Source organism: Myxocyprinus asiaticus, chromosome 38, assembly GCF_019703515.2.
Source record: "Myxocyprinus asiaticus isolate MX2 ecotype Aquarium Trade chromosome 38, UBuf_Myxa_2, whole genome shotgun sequence".
Taxonomy (NCBI): Eukaryota; Metazoa; Chordata; class Actinopteri; order Cypriniformes; family Catostomidae; genus Myxocyprinus; species Myxocyprinus asiaticus.
In genome coordinates this window covers 2,831,528-2,855,316 of record NC_059381.1, presented here as the reverse complement: position 1 = coordinate 2,855,316, position 23,789 = coordinate 2,831,528, and the positions used below count along the sequence as shown (strand labels likewise).

At 38.4% G+C, this 23,789-nt stretch overlaps 1 protein-coding gene across 5 annotated transcripts in view; it reads right to left on the bottom strand.

Moving 5' to 3' along the window:
• Positions 1-1,886: 1,886 nt before the first annotated feature.
• The window catches only part of LOC127429237 (semaphorin-4D-like), an 83,932-nt gene continuing 62,029 nt past the window's right edge, over positions 1,887-23,789 (bottom strand). For 4 of the 5 annotated variants that reach the window (XM_051678138.1, XM_051678135.1, XM_051678136.1 and 1 more), the window contains 13 exons: positions 19,557-19,702; positions 18,825-18,887; positions 18,576-18,674; positions 15,348-15,441; positions 14,998-15,114; positions 14,585-14,736; positions 13,240-13,415; positions 12,771-12,927; positions 10,922-11,144; positions 10,256-10,374; positions 9,733-9,902; positions 9,038-9,084; positions 3,414-6,389 (listed from right to left, as the gene is read on the bottom strand). In XM_051678138.1, the coding sequence (XP_051534098.1) occupies positions 5,416-6,389; positions 9,038-9,084; positions 9,733-9,902; positions 10,256-10,374; positions 10,922-11,144; positions 12,771-12,927; positions 13,240-13,415; positions 14,585-14,736; positions 14,998-15,114; positions 15,348-15,441; positions 18,576-18,674; positions 18,825-18,887; positions 19,557-19,702 (2,537 nt within the window). In that variant the 3' untranslated portion in view covers positions 3,414-5,415. Of the gene's footprint in view, positions 6,390-9,037; positions 9,085-9,732; positions 9,903-10,255; positions 10,375-10,921; positions 11,145-12,770; positions 12,928-13,239; positions 13,416-14,584; positions 14,737-14,997; positions 15,115-15,347; positions 15,442-18,575; positions 18,675-18,824; positions 18,888-19,556; positions 19,703-23,789 lie in introns of all 5 variants that reach the window. The other variant, XM_051678139.1, reaches the window with a different exon arrangement.

Sequence of the window (23,789 nt, the reverse complement as noted above, 5' to 3'; positions counted from 1 at the left end):
CAAGGGCAAAATTGTTATGGCCAGACGACTGGGTCAGAGCATCTCTGAAATGGCAGGGCTTGTGGGGTGCTCTGGGTCAGCAGTGGTGAGTACCTACCGACAGTGGTCCGAGAAGGGACAAACCACAAACCGGTGACAGCGTGTTGGGCACCCAAGGCTCATCGATGCATGAGAGCATCAAAGGCTATCCTGTCTGGTCCGAACCGACAGAAGGTCGACTGTGGCACAAGTCACAGAAAATGAATGATGATTATGGGAGGAATGTGAGGAATGGACCTTGGAGCAGTGGAAGAAGGTCATCTGGTCCGATGAGTCCTATTTTCTTTTACATCATGTGGACGGCTGTGTACGTGTGCGCGGTTTACCTGGGGAATTGATGATGCACTGTGCGATGACGACAAGCCGGTGGAGGGAGTGTGATGCTCTAGGCAATGTTCTGCTGGGAAACCCTGGGTCCAGACATTCATGTGGACGTCAATTTGACACGTGCCACCTACCTAAACATAGTTGCAGACCAGGTACACCCCTTCATGACAACGGTATTCCCTGATGGTAGTGGCCTCTTTCAGCAGGATAATGCGCCTTGTTTAGGAATGGTTTAAGGAACATGATAAATAGTTCAAGGTGTTGCTCTAGCCTCCAAATTCCCCAGATCTCATTCCGATTGAGCATCTATGGGATGTGCTGGACCAACAAGTCTGATCCACGGTGGCTCCACCTCACAACTTACAGGACTTGAAGGATCTGCTGCTAACGTCTTGGTGCCAGATACCACAGGACACCTTCAGGGGTCTTGTAGAGTCCATGCCACGGCAGGTTGGTGTTGTTTTGGCGGCACGAGGAGGACCAACAGCATATTAGACAGGTGGTCATAATGTTTTGGCCTATCAGTGTATAACAAACTCCATTTAACTTATAACTCCATATATGTTTTAGGTGCAAGTTTATATATATATATATATATATATATAGTATTAATCAAAAGACTTTTAACAAACAGTTGTTGATTGTATGTTTATCACATTCCAAGACTACATTCTGATGTCAAAACAATTTCCAAAATAAACCACCTTTATTACTGTTATTTAAATAAAAGAACAAAATATATAAAGATTATTATTTTTTTTTCAGAATACATAAAGTAAAACCTTTTCATTTCTAATTTGGTCATGACAGTAAAGGGCTGCAGTAACCTTTATGTCTTGTCAAAGGCCAGATAAAAATCTAGTTTTGGAGTCCACACCATCAAGTCAAGTAAATGATACAAATATTCTTCTGACCATTAACCCGACAACTTCCTAAAATTGCAATGAATTTACAGAAACAGATAAAAAGAAAAGTTAATCATCCACAGTGTGTCTTACCCCTTCTGTTGAGCCGAAAGTCAATTTCTGATACATCATTTCCTGTTTTCGACACTGCTGTACACTTGTATTGGACGTCTTTATTCAAAGCTTCCTGCTTTAACCTGCTGCTCACCAGCACGGCATCATTGGAAAGGGCGTGTCTGTATTCACTGACGGGCATCTCGAGTCTCCGCCCATTTATGTGCCACTGAACACTTACATCACTAGGACCTGAAGGAAAACTGCACTTACACATGGACCCTATGTGATATTTACATCACCATAACACACACACACAAACACACACACGTGTAGAAAAAGTGTGCATCTGTATAACACATTTCAAATCCTCAACAGAAATAAAGTCAAACCTTGCAGTGTCATGCTGTATGTGGAAGATAAAAATCACTCCATTTCTCCAAAAAATACATGGTGTTAACACATGTTCAGACACGACATGCATACTGACAATGAATACTGTGGCTTTTAATAATATGCATTTCAAGAGTGTAGATACAAATTAAAAGCGCTGTAATGTTTCATTGAATGACCTGTCTGTGTTAGCAACACACATTCCAATTCTATGGTTTGTTACAATGTAACCAAAATGTTTATTGGCAGAGCAAAAATAGACAAAATAGCTGGCTGTACTGTTTCTCAAATGTCAGTTACTCAATATTAACTCGTTTATATAACTACTGTATTAACAGCACAATTGTGAACATTACACTGCTTAATCGTTATGTGCGATAACATCATACCATAGCTTTCTGACATGCTAAACAAATATTATAATACAACAGACATCAATCATGCGTTCAACAGATTGAGGCTTTTTTTTTTTTTTTTGTAACAACACACCAATCTGATTTTTAACACGTGTTTGTTTTGAAGTGGTAGAAATGTTGCGAGTTTGCAGATTGACACTAAATGTCTGATTTAAGACAATCAGTTTCTGTCTGATGACTTCTGTAATTGTTCTGTTCATTTTGGAAGTCATTTAAAGCATACTACCTTTACATGATTCAAATGCAGTTTCACAAACACAACTGAACAGAACACATTGTTTCACATATTGTTCAGAATTCAAAAAATTTATTTAAGCTCTACCAAAATGTGTAAGATTTGAAGAAACTTTGTACATCTTCTCTCATATACTTATTTACACTGTACATGACTGGTGCTGAAATTCTGCAGATGATTTCAAGGAGTGTCCATAGTTTAGAAAAAACTATTTCGGAATCACAATGCTGTTTCTTTATAAGAATATATCAAGTCCATTTATAGAAAAAGACTCAAAGTCTTATTAACATCTTTTAACAATAATACAAAATTGGTAAAAGCAAAACAATAATCAAATTAAGATGAGAACAGATTTCTTATGACAAGTTATATACTGTAACATAAAAGTCCAGTCAATTCTAATGAACTGTTTCTGTTTGTTTGTTCTGTTTTAAATAAAGTAGTGAAAAAAATTATAATCCAAAATGTAGGCATGAGAAGGTGTGCAGAAAATCTTGCATCATGCAGCATTCAGGGCGCACACAAGTGTTGTCTAAATTCTCGTCAATGACTTCCTCTTTCTCTCCTCTACTTCTTCCCTCACTTCCCCTTATCTGGGTCCTGATCCCTAATGGGTGAATCTCATGAACCACGTCAGGAACATGTTCGGGACACATTTCAGCCAAAAATCAAAACCAAAAAAATGGACATATTTTGCTTTAAGAAAGAAGAGACTTGAAATGTGTGTAATTGTCACAATGCAAATAACAACACTGGTTAAATTAGGTTATTTATTTATTTATTTAAGGCCGAAATTTGACCTGTCCATGTTTTTTTGAGATTCTATGATAATTAACCATTGAACATTTTCTAAATATCCAGCCAATCAAAACAGTATATATAGGTGAGAGCAAAAGGAGGTGACATTTCAGAAAATTGAGGCAAGATGCAAAGACAGACCACAGGCAGGTCAAAGGTACCACTCACCCAAGGCCAGGCAGAAGAGTAGGAAAGCCTGGTGAGGGTGAAGGCCCCACGACTGCTCCCTCAAGAGAGGGGGTATCAGGTGAGCCCCCTCTAAACCACTCCAGGGAGATGAGGAAGACAATGATGGAGATGAGGAAGAGCAAGGGAAGACAGAGAGGTGACCACCGGAAGTGGGCAACGAGTCGACAGGGACAGGAGGGACAGCCAAGGAAGCTGTGCAGGAAAGAGGAAGTGGAAGGAGGGAAGAGAGGGAATGGAGGAAGAGAGACAAAGAAAGAGTGTGCTGAGAATCTCAGGTAAGCTGGAAAATCAGGAAATGCCACAAAGAGGGAATGAGAGTGGAAAAGCTGAGGCCTTTTGAAGACTATACAAGGAGCGACCAATCAAAACAAAGCAAAATGTCAAAGAATAAACATGCTATTGGGTGAATCTCACACAAGAAATGTCCAGGTCTTATTTCTTTCTTTTGATATTGGGCTGAAATATAACCTGGACATTACTGACAGTTTGTTTGATATTCACCTTATTATTGCTAACAAATAATTAAATAATATAATGTCTTGTAAAAATACAGTATCTAAAACATAAAGCTTCATTCTTTTAAACAAAAAAGGTTTAAAAAGGCCACATTTGTGGACAACAGTCAAAAAGTTGGCAAACAAACTTTATCTAGTCTACGTGAATAATGTCTGTTATGAATAACTGACCACAGGGATAAAAGAACCAATGGTAACACTTTACTACTAGGTTGTATTTGTTAACATTTAATAACTACATTAGTTAACATGAACTAACAATGAACAATACTTTTTCAGTATATATTAACATTGTTACTACTAATGAACAATAGTACATTCATAACTGAAAATTAACCAAGATTAATAAATGCTGTACATAAATATTGTTCATTGTTTGTTCATGAAACCCAATGCATTTACTAATGTAACAAATAGAACCTTATTGTAAAGTGTTACTGAACCATATAAAAGGGCTACCAAGAAGGGCTGCTTTCTCTTAAATAAAACGAGGTTAAAATGTTAGCTTCAAAATATATAGGAACACAGCTCAAAGAAAACAGACATGATCTGCGATAACAGCATAACGTTTCCAGTGGGAACTGTGCAAAAGAGACGTCACAGTGTTTAGACATTTTTGGTCTGCTTTATTGTCATATTCCCACAATGAACCATTTAAATTGTCATCAAAGTAACAAACAATTCACCACGTATAGAGACATTTGACGATGTCGATCTTAATTGTCTAGCTGGTAGCCTTCGTTCTTCAGAAATTCCAGAAAGAACACATTAATTGGCACCAAGGGGTAGCGTTACAGTGGGGCTTAGGGTGAATTACGCAAGAGTTTCGCAGAACGATGGTTATCATCTAGACATAGCCAAGATAATTTCTATTTCACGAAAGGAACCCATTTCACCAAGAGGGACAGTCTTAGTTCCATTTCACCAATGTTGGAGCCATTTCCATCCAACTTTTGAGTGTTCTAGACAGTTGGGCCATGTCCGCAACTTTCCACCAAATTTGGCCTACCTGCCATTTTGGTCTACCAGAGCACTTCCTGTACACTTCCTGTGTTACACGCAATCCTGCATTTGTGAAACTAAAATCATCCCTGAGATTTTTTCATATACACCCAAAGTGGAAAGACAATTAACATGTAAAAGCACATAACAGGTTCAGATCGAACCCTATGCTGACTGTGAACATGCCGCCTCCCCACCCCCCCAACCCAACCCAACCCAACCCAACAAAAGAGTTCAGTACTCCAATTTGGAAAACATCATGCTAATATACCAATTTGGTAAATAATGTTTCCAATTTGGAACTTTTGTTTTTCGTTCTTGCAGAGCAGCATAGTAATCTTTACTGCGCCAAGCAGACGTGCGAGATTGCTTGACAAACGTAAACCACAAGCAAAAATAATTTTACGTACACAACCTTAATGTTGAATCACTGCTGCTAAGCTAAGCTTCCAATGGAGAGGTCACAGCTCAAGAGAGAAATCATACTGTTATATTCGCTCATCCTCTGCTCCGCTGTAGATGTCTTGCGGTAAATATTGGAATCAGTAAGGCGTGTCTGCATCGGCATATTCAATCGGCTGCAAAACGCACTCTATGTCGAAGGGTCGCTCTTTAGAAGCACTATCGTCCGTATCCTCATCGCTGTTTGACAGAATTTTCCCATTCCCACATTCTGGTTCCGTCTCGTATCCAGTGTCTCTGGGAGCCCATAACGGTTGTGCTCCATTCCGTTGTAGCTGATCGCCTGGATCCATTTTGTTCGGCATCTGCTCCATCAGGCCGGCCTCGCAGGTGGCATACTCGGGCTGCGGTTTGTTGTGTGAGCCGAGCAGCGCCGCACGCAAACGGAGGCAAGGTGCAGGCAGGTACTTCATATAACAGTTATATGCCAGAGCAGCGAGGAAGAGGAGGAAGAAGAGCAAGAAGAGGGACAACAGAGCTATGCTGTTGTCATGTTCAATGTACTTTGCTGATGGGTCTATAGTCTCAGTGCGCGTCGGTGAGTTGCTGACTTCCAGAGGGATGTATTGTCTGGGTTTAATGAAGTTGCTAGGAGGGGTGGTTAGTGGGGGGGCCTCTGTGTTGGCTGACGTTAGTAGTGGGGGTCCTGATGTGTTATCGTTATTACCTTCCGCTGGCGTAGTTGGGTCACGCAAGGTAGATCCGACGGAATGCGAAGTAGCACCCACATCTGATAAAGACGATGTTGATATTGAAGGCGTGCTGTAAGGAAAGTCCAATCGAAGGATGTATCCAGCTACCAAATGTGTGAAGTTCTTTCCTGCGGCCATTTCGATGGACCAGCATTCATAACGGCCTTGGTCCTTCGTGGTCATGCTGTATATGAGCAACCCATTCTCTCCCATTAGAAGGAAGTTGGAAGCTTCGTTAAGAATGTTGTCGTCAAATTTCCACAACACCTGGGCAAGGTTTGATCGCACCTGGCACAGCAGATTGGCAGAACTGCCCAGCTTTACCGTCACCTTCTGGTAGTCCTCAACTGCAAGAGGCATAACTGTGGAAGGAGCAGAAAGAGAATTATGACATATCTTCTTATTTCTCAAGTTAATTCTTGTGAACAAAATATATTGTACTACAGATACTTTCGATGGACCCTTTTAACATTTCAGGGTTTGAAACGCATTAATAATCTATCGCAGGGTAAAGCCCAAAGTTTACTTCGGTCAGATGTGAACGCATGCTGAGTGTCCACATACAGGATCTGTGACACAAATTTCATCATCAGCAGAGTGTTTGAGCACTGAACACACGCACCCCGGTTTTTCGAACCGCAAGTCTTTGGACGCGCAGAATGTGCATGGCGTTTTTTTTTCACTATTTAGCGGGTCCACAAGGTGGCAGCACTCACATTTTTTGTGAGGAGGTCTAGAGATACCTGCATTTGTATAACTTGAGCCTTTATGGGTCTACACTCCTAAAGAGAAATAGTCTGGTGTCTTATAGCATTCGAAGCATGCATGCACTAACCGCCTGTATATGTGCGGACAGTTAAATGGAGTATATGCAGAAGCTGAGCGTTTGCATCAAAATGGAAGTATACACAGGGCTTAAACTTCTACAGCGGTAAATGGGAAGCAACTTCAAATATAACTTTATGTTCCCATTTGCTCCAACAACATAAGAGGAAAAAGATTCATCACAGCTGTGGTAACTAGTTTTAGTTTTTTAGTTTTTTTTAACTAATTGCAGGATAATTTACACTATATAATTCAAATATAAAAAAAGTTTGCTAAATAAGGTGCAAACACATCAGTCTGTGTACCAGGTCCATCACTTTGCGATCCTATAGAGCAGCATTAAGGCAATTACAAACTGGAATTTACGCTACATACAGTAAGACAACACTGCAAATCCATTGATTTTACTAGTGATGGTATTGCAAGGATTTAGAGAAAAAATTCAAGGGTTTGCAAATTGGCATGCTGTCATGCGACCAAAAAGTTGACTGTCCGCCGAACAATGGGCCTTATTCTTGAAACACAAATTTGTCAATCTTTCATAAAATAATTCTTACGTAAATTAGACAATTAGGTTAGAATAGTTTTACTTTTGTTAGGATTGTTAGGTTATTCACCCCAAAACACCTGATTTAACCATCCCATAATATTTGGTCATTTTTGAACTAAATACATTTTCCTCATGTAACAAAAACGGTTCCCTTTATCAGCTGGGATAGGCTCCAGCACTACCCGCATAGGACAAATGGCTTTAGAAGATGGATGGATAGATGGATGGTTTCCTTTATCTAAGCAGTACAAGACTTGGTGACTTTTCCTCTATTTGCCATCTGAACATAAAAAAAATGAAAAATAAATAAAAATAATAATTGGCTTGATTCGATAAGTCAAAATGGTCGTAAAAAAAAAAAAAACATACATACACACAGACACAGAACCAGGGCATCAATAAGTGGAGCTCTACAGCCATCTTTTGGTCATTGTTGGCATTACAAGTCATCTGTTGTTTTCCAGCTGAAGACAGCAATCTGACACTCTCTCATACACACACACACACACACACACACACACACACACACACACGCACACGTTGGTGCGGCTATCCTTATGAGGACTCTCCATAGACATAATGATTTTTAAACTGTACGAACTATAGATTCTATCCCCTAACCCTAAAATACATTTTTACTGTAGAAAGTTGCAAAATGTTTACTCTGATTCTTCTGTTTTACACTCTAACTGAATTTTCAGAATTGTGCAGTTCATTTCTGTTTCTTGATGTTCATTTTCACATTATTATGCATTTACTTTGAGTTAATACATTTTTTGTTTTAAATTATTGGTAGAAAAATGCTTATTCCGTTTCTTCTCTTTGTAACACCATGGTCAGGTTTGATTGCAAGCATAATGACATTAACAGCAAACACTGACACTTCAAATCAAATTTAAAATGGTAAACTTTGACAAATAATAGTTTGATAATGTCTAAATATATATCCAAATGCATATTTTGTGATAAAATATAAAATAATGTTATAACAAGCCATCAGACTACACAGTATGTGTCTACAGCATCTACTGACTGTTACTGGCATGACATGGTGTTCAATTCATGTTATTTATATTTTGTTCACCAGATGGCAGCAATCTGCCTCCAATTTATATCACATTCTCATATTTTCTTAATTTTTCAACGTATAGAAGTTTAGGTTCTGATTTTTTTAATTTATTTTTTCAAACATATGCTTATTTGTATAATGCAAATGAATGGTACAATTTATAAATGTACATGAAAATAAGATAAAAATAGCATAAATCCCAAAAGAAATGCATAATTTTATTGTTCTTACTTCAGAAAAGGAATGGTATCATTATCATCATAAAAAAAAAGTTTTTTTTCCAGGCAAAAATGACCGTGAATACCAAAGTGAGGTGCCCTTTTTCAATACCATAGGAGGGTAAAATCTAGACCACAATAAAAAAAAAAAAGTCACAAGATCGGAGACAGGACTCCTTTCCTGTGTCAGATATTTAAGAGCCCATGATGTTGTACAAACACAGGACTTTTTAAACCACATTACAGTAACCAAACAGATATTAGGCATAGCCTGCCTCCACCCACATGTCCAGCTGCTTTCATTCTCTTTTCACGACATTAATACAAAAGACAATTTACAGCACACACCTGGGGGACATATCCCAGCATCTCCTTTCAAGCTTTGAATCAACTTCCTGCAATAAAACACATCAAAACAAACAGATCAGACTAAATGAAACATCTGTTTGAGGAAGATTTTACTCATTTAGGGATGATAATGGCTTGAGACGGCAATTGTAAAATTCTTGTTTTCTTTATTTGTCAAAAAGACTTTCTAAATTAAGTCTGGACACAGTTGGGTGAATTTATGTGTTCATGATGATCATAAAAACCTTCTCTTTCTTGATCTAAAGGCTAATGCTTAAATGCTGGAAATTAGTTTTGTTTTGGAAATTAGACAAATATAAATTGTGCCTATGTATGAATTTCTTCTCAAAGTAAACTTTTTAATATTTGATTTATTTTGACATGGATGAGTTGGAGCGTATAGTGAAGGAAAAGCAGTGAACAAGTGTCCAGCATCTGTAAGCTAAAATGTATTACTTTTTTATAATTTTGATGACTTTACTGTTATTCTAACAAACTGTGTCTAAACTTTTCACTGGTGGTTTCCATTGAAACATAAGAGTATTGAACAGTGAAATTCAAATCCGAATTTGACTGACAAATAAGATACAAAAGAGAACACCATAATGTTACTGTTAAAAGCCCTGCTTGGAGACATAGTGTCAAAGTTAATGTGCTGTCAGTCATGATGTGGCTGATTAGTTCTCATTTCTCACCGCTGTTCGGCTTTGTCCTGGAAAATATTAATACAGGAAGCAGAACTTGCATTCCAGGCACAGTACGGATCTCTGGCGAAAACGCAATCCTCACAGGACAGATATTTATGACAAAACGCTGTGGGAGATTGGACCACACCTGAGTCAGAACCAGCATACAAGAACTGGGCCTGCAGAAGAGAGAACACACAGTTACTGTTGGTATATGTGTGCAGTGTGTGTGTGTGTGTGTGTGTGTGTGTGCAGTGTGTGTGCGTGTGCGTTTAGAACTACAAATGAGAAATTGTAGCTGATTTGTAGCTGAAGGGGAACAGCTTGCGGCTGTATATCTCCATTGTATGGAAACTTCCTTTAAAACGTGTTTGTGTGCATTTTATTTCAGCTGATTAGTCACTAAAAAGGTCACATTGAATAGCAGCTTACTATCATTTTACTTCATAATAATGCTGTTTTAATCACAGGCTCGTTTATTATCAACAAAGAGTAAATGTGTGCAAGTGAGAAGAAAAATCTGGGTTCTTACCACTTGGGGAGAGAGTAAAAGTGTTTTGATTGGCTCGGAATTCTTAAAAAGCTGGATCTCTTCCACCATGTGGACCTCTCCTCCCTCCAACACCACTGACTTATGCAGTACACCTTTATCTGAGAACACCACACAAGACACAAATGGTTTTAATAATCTAGAACCACAAACTGGCCTGATCACACATTCTATGCCCAGGGGCTCTATATTCACATACTTTACTGAGGGAAGCAAACTCCCTCAAACCCTGATCACAAGTTTTCACTGGTAGTTTCCATTGAAACGTAATAGTATTGAACAGTTAAATTCTAATCCGAATTTGACTGACAAATAAGAAAAAAAAAAGAGAACTCAAGTGACTGTATTACACCATAATGTTACTGTTAAATGCCCTGCTTGGAGACACAGTGTCTCCAAACATTTAAGTTAATGTTTAAAATTCTCCACATCAGTGAGGCATACGTGCTGTCAGTCACGATGTGGCTGATTAGTTCTCGTTTCTCTAGAACAATGAACCACTCTGTCTAGAGCCCTGATCGCACACTAAATACTCTAGAACTCTGATCACACAATTCTGATTTCACAAATGCTCTGGAGAAGTACCTCACACATTCTTTTATCTAGATACATGAATTGCACTCTAAAGCCCCGATTACACATACTCACCAGTGCCGGTGAAGAGGACATCGTAGATGTTTCTGTCAAGGGCCTGCACCCTCTCCACTGCGATCTGTGTGTAGTTGACATCTTTCGTGATGAGGCGGGGGCCGTTGCCGATGGGCAGCACGGGGTCCTCCAGCAGCGGGTGGTCCTTCACAAACTGTAGAGTCTTATCAGGCAGGTGGAGAGACGAGCTGATGTTCTGCATGCGGTTATGGTTATTGATGCACTGTGAAGGGGAAGAGAGATGCATTAAAATCAAAATACAGGGATCTTACATTCAAAATCAAGTTTTTGCTGAAATGTTTCGTGATCGATCCATCCATCCATCTCCATCCATCCATCTCAATCCATTCATAACCATCCATCAATCCATCTATATCAATCCATCCATTCTTCTATATACATCTACCTATTTATATCCATCCATCCATCAATCTATATCAATCTATCTATTCTTCCATCCACCCATCTATATCCATCTATATACATCCATCTATCTATCCATCCACCCAACTATATCCATCCATCCATCTATACCAATCAATCCAAATCCATCCATCCATTTATCTATACCAATCTATTCATATCCATCCATCCAATCAATCAATCCATCTATATCAATACATCTATATTAATCCATCCATATCCATCCACCCATTTATACTCAAACCAATCCATCTGGCATACACTGAGATCACATTTTTTCCCCATTCTGATGGTTGATGTGAACATTAACTGAAGCTCCTGACCCGTATCTGCTTATTTTTTGCACTGCACTGCACTGCTGCCACACAATTGGCTGATTAGATAATTGCATGTATGATTGTTGGTGCCAGATGGGCTGGTTTGAGTATTTCTGTAACTGCTCATCTCCTGGGATTGTCACGCACAACAGTCTCTAGAATTTACTCTGAATGCTGCCAAAAACAAAAAACATCCAGTGAGCGGCAGTTCTGTGGATGGAAACGCCTTGTTGATGAGAGAGGTCAACAGAGAATGGCCAGACTGGTTTGAACTGACAAAGTCTACGGTAACTCAGATAACCACTCTGTACAATTGTGTTGAGAAGAATATAACCTCAGAATGCTATTCTGAGATGCAGGTTGGCGCTGTTTTGGTGGCACGAGGGGGACCTACACAATATTAGGCAGGTGGTTTTAATGTTGTGGCTGATCGGTGTACATCTGTCTATTCTTCTATCCACTCATCTATAGCCATCCATCTATCTATATCCATCATCCATCCATATCTATATATTATTTCATCTGTCAATCCATATCTATATTAATCTATCCATCCATCCATTTTATTATATCCATTTAACCATCCATCAATCTATATGCATCTATCTATTATTCCATCCATCCATCCATCCATCCATCCATCCATCCAATTTATATTTATCCATCCATTTATAGCTGATTTTGAGACATTATTGGCTTTGGATAATAAACTGAACCTGCTTAGCATGTAATCATAAATGGCATGAAAACATAAATGCCAGTTTCAAAATCTACAAAAAAACCATGTCAATGCACATATTATGTTTTCAGATATTTTAAGGTATTATAACGGCCAGCCTGAATTATAAATACCCACATTGGCCATTGACAAACCAATGTCGGTTGACCACTAGTCATGAAGTCTTGTAAATCTAGGACAATTTGTTTGGACTACATTTAACCTATAAAGGTAAGCCTGTATGACTATTTGTGGTATAAACTTACAAACAATAGACATGTTTACAAGACTAATTTCCCATCCAGCAGCCATGTATGTTATCTATGAACAGATTTAAAACAAGGGAAACCCAGTGTCTCAAGGAGAGTTTAGACCCTGGCGGGATACTTACCGCTCCGGGTCTCGGAGTTGGGGTGATTCCATTAAACCGGACCCACTTTGTGTGGGACTGTTCAACCGTGGCTTTCTGCATGTACTTCCCTTTGGAAAACACATCATGCACGGAACTCATGTTATACGCACACACAGCCGACAGACCAACATTCCCCCTGAAAGAATGAGAAACAAGGAAACAAATACATTTAAGGAAAGTCCCTTTATGCATATAAAATCCAGTTGTGCCACTTTAGATTTTGCATTAGTCATATTTTCCATCTGAGAGTCATATTACTAAGACTGAGGTGATGGCATGACTTACAGATATAGTTATATACAGATGATTCAAGACAAACTGGAATAAACAGTTTCAGTGTAAAATACCAAAAAGGCACATGCTGGTACTTTGAAGTTTGATTTTTTGATTGTATCTTCTTCGACCCACAAAACTGACTACAAATGCATGCGTGCACACAAAAACTGACCATTGAGAGGTGAAGACTCCGTATATGACCGTCTCTCTCCAGTGAGTGGCTTTCAGGATGAACACATCATGAACAACATTGAAGACAAAGTTGAGATCAGGCATGGAGCACACCAGTTTAGCCTTCAGAAATGATGTCCACTTCTTCTGCAAGGTCCTCTGACCACCCTGATCACCCTGAGAGAGTGAGAGAGAGAGACTGAGCGAGGGGTATTATTAGCAGGGTCAATTTAGGACCACTGAATATTCAGGGCTTAGGCAAGACCTCTGTGGATGCGTATAGAGACATTCTTTGATGTAATATTGCACTATAAATGTTACCATGTTTCATCTGCAAAGTCATTTCTATGAAGCCATTATTTAAATATTCAATAGCCTCAGATACACTCACAGACCAGTTGCATGTCTTTAACACTAAATATACAGTTCGTGGAACAGTTCAGATTTTTTTCACTCGTTTGCAGGGTGCTTTGACATTTCTGTTTAGAAAAAAATGGGCTGAAATGAACAATATGCATAAAAAAAAACTAAACATTTGCACTCACCTGGAGTTTAGAAACATAGAAACAAATACTGGTGGCTTTAGGGTAGTGCACATGAAGTCTACATAAAGGCTATAGCATTTTTATCATTCCACATGTTATTTTTCAGAAAAACAAGTGGTTAAAGTTGCTTTTTTAAAAAAAATAAAATGCACTCTGCCTGTGTTAAGAGATTTAACGCACATACACACATACTGGCCTGATAATCTTCAGAGTTTCTTGTACCGCTGCACAGTTTCTTTTTAGTATAAAAGCAGATCTTCGTCTGTTGGTTTGTATGACTCCAACAAGAACCGAATACCAATACAGAATAACTCAATAAGAATCAAAATATTACAAGTATTGCTAATGCTACATTAGACTTTGCTTTCAAATGAAAAAAATGGCATCATATCTCCTTCTCTCCTCCAACACCTCGACGACAGACATCCAGTTGACTTTCTGGTAAACTACAGTTGAAGCGAAGCAAAAGTCTGAAGAAAATCTTGCAGAGCAAGTTAATTGAAGTGAGCTAAACTGTAGACATGCTTATAGCTAGATACCTAAGTTTTAACACATTAAGACACATTTAGATGTGCATTTGAACGCAACTCTATTGCCCCCTTTAGTACATAGGTTTTTAACACGTGTTAATAATGCTCAGCAAGACCACAAAAAGCATTTGCGTTTGTGAGAAATGTAAAAAACGGCAACGGCTATTTAGGACAAAAAAAATGTATTTACGTGTATTAGTGTGATTCATCGAATGCCCAATCAGGTGTAGTCTCGTCTAAGGTTATTTAGACATGTTCTGGCTGGTCTCACCTTACATACGCGTGCAATCCTGGGAATCAATAGCTTTCCGAAGAACTCGTATTCCACCGATACCTCAGTGAAGAAGTAGTAAATCTTATCATCGTCTCCGTCCGGGCTGTTCTGCCCCTCCTGGATCACATCTGCAAACACAAAACTGGGTTCTGCACAGGGAACCAGAACCACATGAGCAAGAGGGTTAGTGAGAGCGACATCATCTTCTGTTTTCAGCATTTTATTTTCATTTTTCACAGCGGTACACTTAAAATAAAAAAAGGGAGTGTTGAGTTGTGAATGTTCATGATAGGAGCTCATTAAAACTCTTTCAGGATCTAATGAGACTTCATATTGATCTAATTTACATAAACTGGCTTGTGTGTTTGTGTTTATGTTGAGTTGTGAATGAGGAAACATTTGCAGCATACCGTTCAGCCAGGACGTGGAGTATTCAGTGCGCAGTAAACTCTGAGACTGAGAGTATCTAGAGATGATTGGCTCACTGCCCAAGAAGTTATAAGCAGTTCCCGAGTACAGCTCCCCATCTAAACAATAAACAACAAACAACACGTTACCAGAGACAAACAAACACCAAGAACAAAACAAACACAAACAAAACCTTTCAGAATACGTTTAACGTTGAACCAAATGATGAGGAAGCAGAAATGATCATTTGCAGGTGCTTGTGATATGATATCTGCATTGCAATAAAATAATAAAGTCAACTCTGTGAGTGCCTTGCAGATGTGTTAAGGTAAGAAACAGCAAGATAACTTACCGACCATCACTGTGGTGAAGCTCTGCGCCGGATCAAAAGAACATTTCCCCCGACCGTCCTCCAATCTGTTCTGCAAGCTGAAATTATCCAGCGACTAAAAAGAAACGGAGAGAATGTTTTTCAGTGATAAGCAAAACTTCCTCATTTTTGGTAATAAACGCACTATGCTCAGTTTAGATCATGTCTGTTTGGGTGAATCTCAAGAAAACATTTCATCCAAAAATGTCACCTATTAAAATACAAAGAGAAAATGTATATTTTGCTTAAAGAAAATAAAGCCTATTTTAGAACCATTGCGATTTCTGACATTGTGATATCATTTCTTTTAATGGCAATGAAGCTTTTTTGTATTTACTCTCAATATTGACTCTCATTGTTTTATTTCAGTAAGTAAAAAGTAAATGCATTACAACAATTAATACCATAATATATGAACTATTTACTACGAAGCCCCTTAGAGGACAGGTCGGGAATTTTTTTTCTGAAATAGTTTTGAGTTCCCTCACAATAAATTTACATTGGTTTTACTAGAGTAACCATATTTTAACCATTATACTGTATTCTTTGTGAAACCAAAGTGATAATGGAGGAAATCGAAAACTATGGTAATAGAAATCGTAATTTTGTTATGGATTTGGGGCGAGTATTGACGCTGACTACCACCCCTGGAGTTGTAAGTTCAAATCTCCTAAGCAACCAAATTGGCCCAGTTGCTAGGGAGGGTAGAGTCACATGGGGTAACCTCATCGTCGTCACTATAATGTGGTTCTCGCTCTCAGTGGGGCGCGTGGTGAGTTGTGTGTGGATGCCGCGGAGAATAGCGTGAAGCCTCCACACGCGTTTCGTCTCCGCGGTAACGCACTCAAGCCACATGATAAGATGCGCGGATTGACAGTCGGATTGAGGCGAGTCACTATGCCACCACGAGGACTTAGAGCGCTTTGGGAATTGGGCATTCCACATTTTGTTATAATGGCTTTAAAACAAATACCATAGTTTAACTATGATTTTACTATAGTCATTTTGTAGACTGTAGTTACCATAGTTTTTGGCAGAAATCATTTTGTTACAGTAATATTGTAGAAACCACTGTTGTAAGCTAACCATGTTTTGTTTTTTGGCGGAAACCATGGTTTTACTACAGTATACAGAACCCATATAGTAACCAATGATTTTACTACAGTATACAGTACCCATACAGTAACCAATGGTTTTACTACAGGACCCAATGGTTTTACTACAGTATACAGAACCCATACAGTAACCAATGGTTTTACTACAGGACCCAATGGTTTTACTACAGTATACAGGACCCATATAGTAACCAATGGTTTTACTACAGTGTACAGGACTCATACAGTAACCAATGGTTTTACTACAGTATACAGGACCCATACAGTAACCAATGGTTTTACTACAGTATACAGAACCCATACAGTAACCAGTGGTTTTACTACAGTGTACAGGACTCATACAGTAACCAATGGTTTTACTACAGTATACAGGACCCATACAGTAACCAATGGTTTTACTACAGTATACAGGACCCATACAGTAACCAATGGTTTTACTACAGTATACAGGACCCATACAGTAACCAATGGTTTTACTACAGTATACAGGACCCATACAGTAACCAATGGTTTTACTACAGTGTACAGGACCCATACAGTAACCAATGGTTTTACTACAGTGTACAGGACCCATACAGTAACCAATGGTTTTACTACAGTATACAGGACCCATACAGTAACCAATGGTTTTACTACAGTATACAGGACCCATACAGTAACCAATGGTTTTACTACAGTATACAGGACCCATACAGTAACCAATGGTTTTACTACAGTATACAGGACCCATACAGTAACCAATGGTTTTACTACAGTATACAGGACCCATACAGTAACCAATGGTTTTACTACAGTATACAGAACCCATACAGTAACCAATGGTTTTACTACAGTGTACAGGACCCATACAGTAACCAATGGTTTTACTACAGTATACAGAACCCATATAGTAACCAATGGTTTTACTACAAATACCATGGTATATGTTCTAAAACCATAATAACCACAAAATAATGATTATTATTACCATATTTTTCATTTCCCAGTATTATTACTATGGCTTTCCAACGAATATCAAGGTTAAAATATGGTTTCTATAGTAAATCATGTTAAATTCTTTGCGAGGGAACGCAAAACTATTTCAGAAAAACATTCCTGCCCTCTCTTCTAAGGGGCTCCATAATTCACCATCAATATAATACATATCTTTTTTTTTTTCTCCACATACATGATTAAAAATGATATTTTTCCATTCCAGTAAAGACAATCTAGGGGGAAATGTGCTTAATTTTCATAAAAAATAAAATAAAAATAATAATAATAAAAAATCATAATGGTCCTAAAAAGGGGCATAAAGGAATATTCTGGGTTCAATACAAGTTAAGGTCAGTCGATTTTTGGCATAATGTTGATTACCACAAAAACGTATTTTGACTCGTTCCTCATTTTCTTTTTAAAAGCATAAATTGAGGTTCCACTGAGGTACTTACAATGGAAATGAATGGGGCCAATTTTTAGAGGGTTTAAAGGCAGAAATGTGAAGCTTATAATTTTATAAAAGCACTTTCATGAATTCTTCAGTTAAAAATCATGTATCATTTGAGCTGTAAAGTTGTTTAAATCATCACTTTTACAGTCATGTAGAGTTTGTTGACATTACATCATCATGGAAAAATTGGCTATGATTTTACACAGAATAAGTTTGTAAGCAATTTTATCACAATAAAATCTTTTTTTTTTTTTTATAAAGAAGAGGAGGAATGAGACAAAATTAATTTTAGTGGTAATCAACATTATGCCACAAATGCTGTCGATTGAGCTTAACTTGTATTGAACCCAGAATATTCCTTTAATTTGTTTGTTTGTGTTTTTTTGCTAAATATAACGTCTTCATATTTTTCTGTTGTCTTTGGGGTGAAATAAGACCCAAGCGTGAGTTTCACTCAATCATCTGTCTGTCTTTCTGGTGGTTGAAATGAAACAATTTAGTAACAGAACCATTGTTTTCAAAGTACGAAGTAAATATAGAAATAAGAAGACAAATGCTTCACCAAAATAAAACCGCATGTAAACCTCTGACTGAACTGAATGTTTGGTAAGCATTTGGTCTTTAAGGTTGAAAAAATGAATATTTACTGCAGGCTTTCACACACACCAGATAATCGCAGAGAGGTTGAAACGCATGCGTCCCACAAACATACAGATTGTCTTTATCCAGGACTTGCAAAACTCGAATGTAGTTTCGACACTCCGTCTGCCAAGCACACAAACACAAAACATTTCAGCCCGGTTAAAAGGATAAAGCAAAGATACAGGCCCAGCTTCACATGGATCAAATATCTAAAAAGATTCCAGAGATGAAATATTCAAATCAGGATATCTTGGGTCCATTTTTCCACATTACCTCTTTAGATTTGCCCTTTAATATACACATAGACATGTCATTCTCCGGAACTTTCCACAGCAGCTGAAATCACAAACCATGAGAACAGAAGTCTTTTAAAAGGGCTTTTATAGCATTATTTCTTCCTTAAAAAGTCAACTTATAATGTTTGTCATTTCAGGACCATTTTTGACACTCTCGCTGATCCTCAAGATTACACAGGCTGTTTGTGCTACTGTCCCATTAAGACTTTTCTAATCAAATGAGCTCTGTTATGATTGGTTAACCTCTTTCATGTGGGCGGGGCTTCCGTGCCCACTGTATCTATAGGTGTTGATAAGTAAATGTGGATGGTCATATCTTAATGAGTTTGTAGTTTTGAGCTCATTGTACAAAGGTGCCTGGAATTGTTCCTGGCAGGCAGCAGATGCCCTAACCCCGCCCCCATGCCTAATCCTAACCATACTGAGCCTGTGAAGCTGAGTAGCCTGCCAGGAACAACTTCAGGCACCGTTCGCATACCATCGCATAGTTTTTGATGTAATACAATTTCTAAACGAGCCATTTTTGCATTTGAGGTTTAACAAATGGTCTGGGTGTACTAGAGAGGATGTTTTTGTTTTCTTATTTCAACTCTTATTTCAAAAGAGCAAATCAAGCTCCGTTTTCCACAACATGGCCACTTTGATAAAGAGTGCCGTTTTCTGTCTATGACAAAGTTTCTACACATACAGTGGCAGTAATAATTCTCACCTGGTTGCTCTTGATTGACACATTGTTCATGTTGAGTTCGTAAATAACTTCTCGGGCTCCCACGTACAGCACACCTCTGTCTTCACTCAGCAGTAGAGTGGTGTAGTTAAACACATCCGGCTCCCAGAACTCAACCAGACTCACATCTGCAAACACACACAGATCATCTTACACCTTTGAGTACTGCCCAAGATCATACCAGAAGATAAACGGCAAATGCATCTGACCATAAAAGAATAGAGAAGATAATAAAGACTGAAAATGGAACATTTCTGGAGACACACTGTCAATCACATTTATAGGTTTGGAAAATACTTTCAAACGCAGTCTAAACTTGGAACGTGATTGTAAAAACATCATCCTCCAGCTGGTTAGGATTTAATCTGTACCAGAAGAGAACTGAACCTGAATTAAATGAAAGAAGCAAATGATATATTATCGTATTCTAAATCCAGCACTCGTCAACTCATGAGTCATTCATTTGTCTTTCAGCACAATAACAATGTTACATCTTCGTCCAAATGCATGCGCATTCATTTAAACTCTTATAAAGGTCAAAAGCACACAACAAAACTGCAGCTTTTTGCCCTGCACGCATTTAAAGGAATGTTCTGGGTTCAATACAATTCTGATAACCACAAAAATCATTTTGACCATTTATAAAATAAATAAATGTAAAAAAAAAGAAAGGAAAAAAACACTCGTGGTTACAGTAAGGCACTTTAAAAGTGAATGGAGCCAGTCCATAAACATGAAAACTATTAAAGTGTTTCAAGGGCCAGAAGATGTAAACATTATACATGTTAACATCAGGGATTTACCGGCATTGAGGCGTTACAGGGTTACTAGCGTTATATTGTCATAACAATTACATTATATTTAGTCATTTAGCAGATGCTTTTATCTCAAGCGACTTACAAGAGATCATACTGGAATATAGCTTTACACAGAAAAGGTTAGTAAGCGATTATATCACTGCTAACACGTATAATGTTTAAGACCCGTGACTATCCATCTTTTTCTGAGTTCTCCATGGGGCGGCGCCATTATGGCGAGAGACTTCCTCTCGGATGCTCCGCACTTCCGCTTAGTTGTTGTTATCAGCTAAACCAGAGGTTTTCAAATTCTTAAAGAGCACCTATTATGGTTTTTCAAATATTACCTTTCATGTAGTGTGTTATATAGCTGTTTGTGAATGTAAAAAAGTCTGCAAAGTGCACGACAAATGGAGTTATTGACTCTCAAAAGAGAGAACCGATTCTGAACACCTGAAACGAGTCGTTAGTAATTCCAGACTTACTTCCTTTACTAACCTACGTAATTTAGTAACAAAAAACCCGCCTCTGGTCTTCACTGGCTGCTCACGAACAGCTTTGACCCGCCCTCAAACACTACACCAAGCGGTAGACCAGACTGGGACATCTGACCAATCAGAGCAGAGTAGGCTCTCTGAAAGGAGGAGTTTAGATTGAATCCTTTAGAACGGATCATTGAACGAGTCGTTTTTGACACTAGGAAAAAAAGGTAATGCTGCAATTTAAATTATGAGCAAAATAAAGTGTTTTTTGACCTTGAATGCATGTAAATCTATTGTATGAGACCTTAAAACAAAATTAGGCACGTTTAAAAACCATAATAGGTGCTCTTTAAACAGTAAGCTCAGATTTATACATACAATAATGTTGTGCCTATACGCTCGAGTCGAACTCGAACGTCATGTCGCACTGTGAGTGTATGTGACAGCATTTTTTCAGCAGTCTGCATGAGGAGGAGACACTTGCTAATGTAGAAACAATGCAAAGGTACGTCCCTCAAATCAGGTGCGTAGTAAGATGCTGTCTGATAGGGCTGAAGCCCCGGATCTTTTGTTAACAGCCCCGAGCGGTTTTTTGTTTTTTTGACGAAAAAAAAAGAAAAATAATAAATGGTGAATGGTCTTCACTTATATAGAGCTTTTTTAAACTTATACAGAGCTTGGTGTTTAAACACACACACCAATGACGGCAGAGCTGCCATGCAAGGCGCTAGCCTGCCATTGGGAGCAACTTGGGGTTCAGTGTCTTGCCCAAGGACACTTCGGCATGTGGAGTCATGTGGGCCAGGAATCAAACCGCTAACCCTGCGATTAGTGGCTAACCCGCTCTACTACCTGAGCCACAGCCGCATAAAGTAAGGCTTACCCTAATGCTCATTACAATAGGGTACAGAAGCAACAAGGCAGGCTACAATTATGACATCATAGATATACAGTACTGTGCAAAAGTTTGTCACTTGTGAAAAATGCTGCATAGTGAGGATGTCTTCAAAAATAATGACATAAACAGTTTTCATTTATCAGTTAACATCATACAAAGTCCAGTAAACATGAAAAAGCTAAATCAATATTCAGTGTGACCACCTATGCCTTTAAAACAGCCCCAATTCTCCTCGGTACACCTGAACACAGTTTTTCTTGGTTGTTGGCAGATAGGATGTTTCAAGCTTCTTGGAGAATTCGTCACAGTTCTTCTATCTATGTCGGCTGTCTCAACTGCTTCTGTCTCTATATGCAATCTCAGACTGGCTCAATATTCAGTGGGGGGCTTTGTAGGGGTAATGACATCTGTTGCAGGGCTCCCTGTTCTTCTATTCTAATCTTTTCTATTTGCAAACGAAATGTTTGGGAGTCTAACATTTATATTTCCTTTTGACACACTAAAGCTGAAGATATAAATAACCATCTTAAGACAAATGCTTTCGTGAAACATCTTATGTGCCTAAGAATTTTGCACAGTACTGTACATACGTAGATGCCTCATTCGGCTAGTTCGGATATGTAAACCACTGAGCCATCTTGGAACGGTCAACAAGGAGAGCTGTTTGAATGCAATTCGGAGTTATTTTAGAGCTTCTAGTGTGCATGCTGCTCATTTCTGTGTCCCTATTGTACATGTTCGTGCATTCGCTTTTTTAAAATTTCCAATCATACGCTTATTCCCTTGAAATCCGCACGGAACCGGCGAAAAACCGGCAGTTTCAGCTGCTCTTAGAATCTTCCTGGTTCAATACAAGTTAAGCTCAGTTGACAGCATTTATGGCATAATGTTGATTACCACAAAAATTAATTTCGACTTGTCCCACCTTTTCTTTAAAAAAAAGCACGTGTTCCAGTGAAACACTTATAATGGAAGTCAATGGGGCCAATCTGTAAACGTTAAAATACTCACTGTTTCAAAAGTATAGACACAAGACATAAACAATATGTGTGTTAACATGATTTTACTGTGATAAAATCACTTACTAACCGCATCTGTGGAAAATTACATGCAAGTTTACAACTTCGTTGCCATGACGACGTAACGCAGTAAACCCTAAAACCACCGTGAAAATGACGTTTTAAACGACTTTACAGCTCAAATACCTCAAATAAATAATTCACAAATTTTAACAATAACTTTTATAAAATACTAAGCTTCACATTTCTACCTTTAAACCCTCCAGAAATTGGCCCCCATTGTAAGTGCCTCACTGTAACTTTAATTTTTGCTTTTTTAAAGAAACTGAGGGATGAGTCGAAATTAATTTTTGTTGCAATCAACATTATGCCACAAATGCTGTCGATTGAGCTTAACTTGTATTGAACCCGAAATATTAATTTGAAAGCGAGTCTTGTGCTACCAGCGTTGTATTTACAATGGTGGCATCTCACCGTTTTTTGCGTGAACGGCCCCTTACAGTTTCTTGTTCTCTGTTGCGCTGGAGCACACTTTATGCAACTAATTGCAGACTAGAAGCACCAATTACAAAATCAGTTGTTTTTGCGATCCCGAAATTCTGTTCTCACACAAACTCACACACATAACTACTTGAGACTCAATGTGTCGACCTTAATTTAGATACACAATAGAACCTGATTAACCAGCACAGGAAGTCAAATGTGTGTGAGGTTTCTAACACAAACAGGATTAACGTGCAGACGTGTGGTAAGGCAGCAGTTTGTACTGTCTGTTGGTTCTAGTCAATGCTACTTGAGTGTTTTTAATCTAGCAATTTAACTGGCTGATGCTCACTGTCGTTCTTTTGCTTGTCGGAGTGCGCACACCTGATGACGGCAAAAATGTTAACAAGTCTGAAATGTATTGCAGCGTCTGCGAATACTTAGACTGTGTTTCACAAGAGTGCAGACTAGATCACACTAGCACACTTAATTGTAAAATCTGTGCATTTCTATTTGCATTTGTATGAATACATATG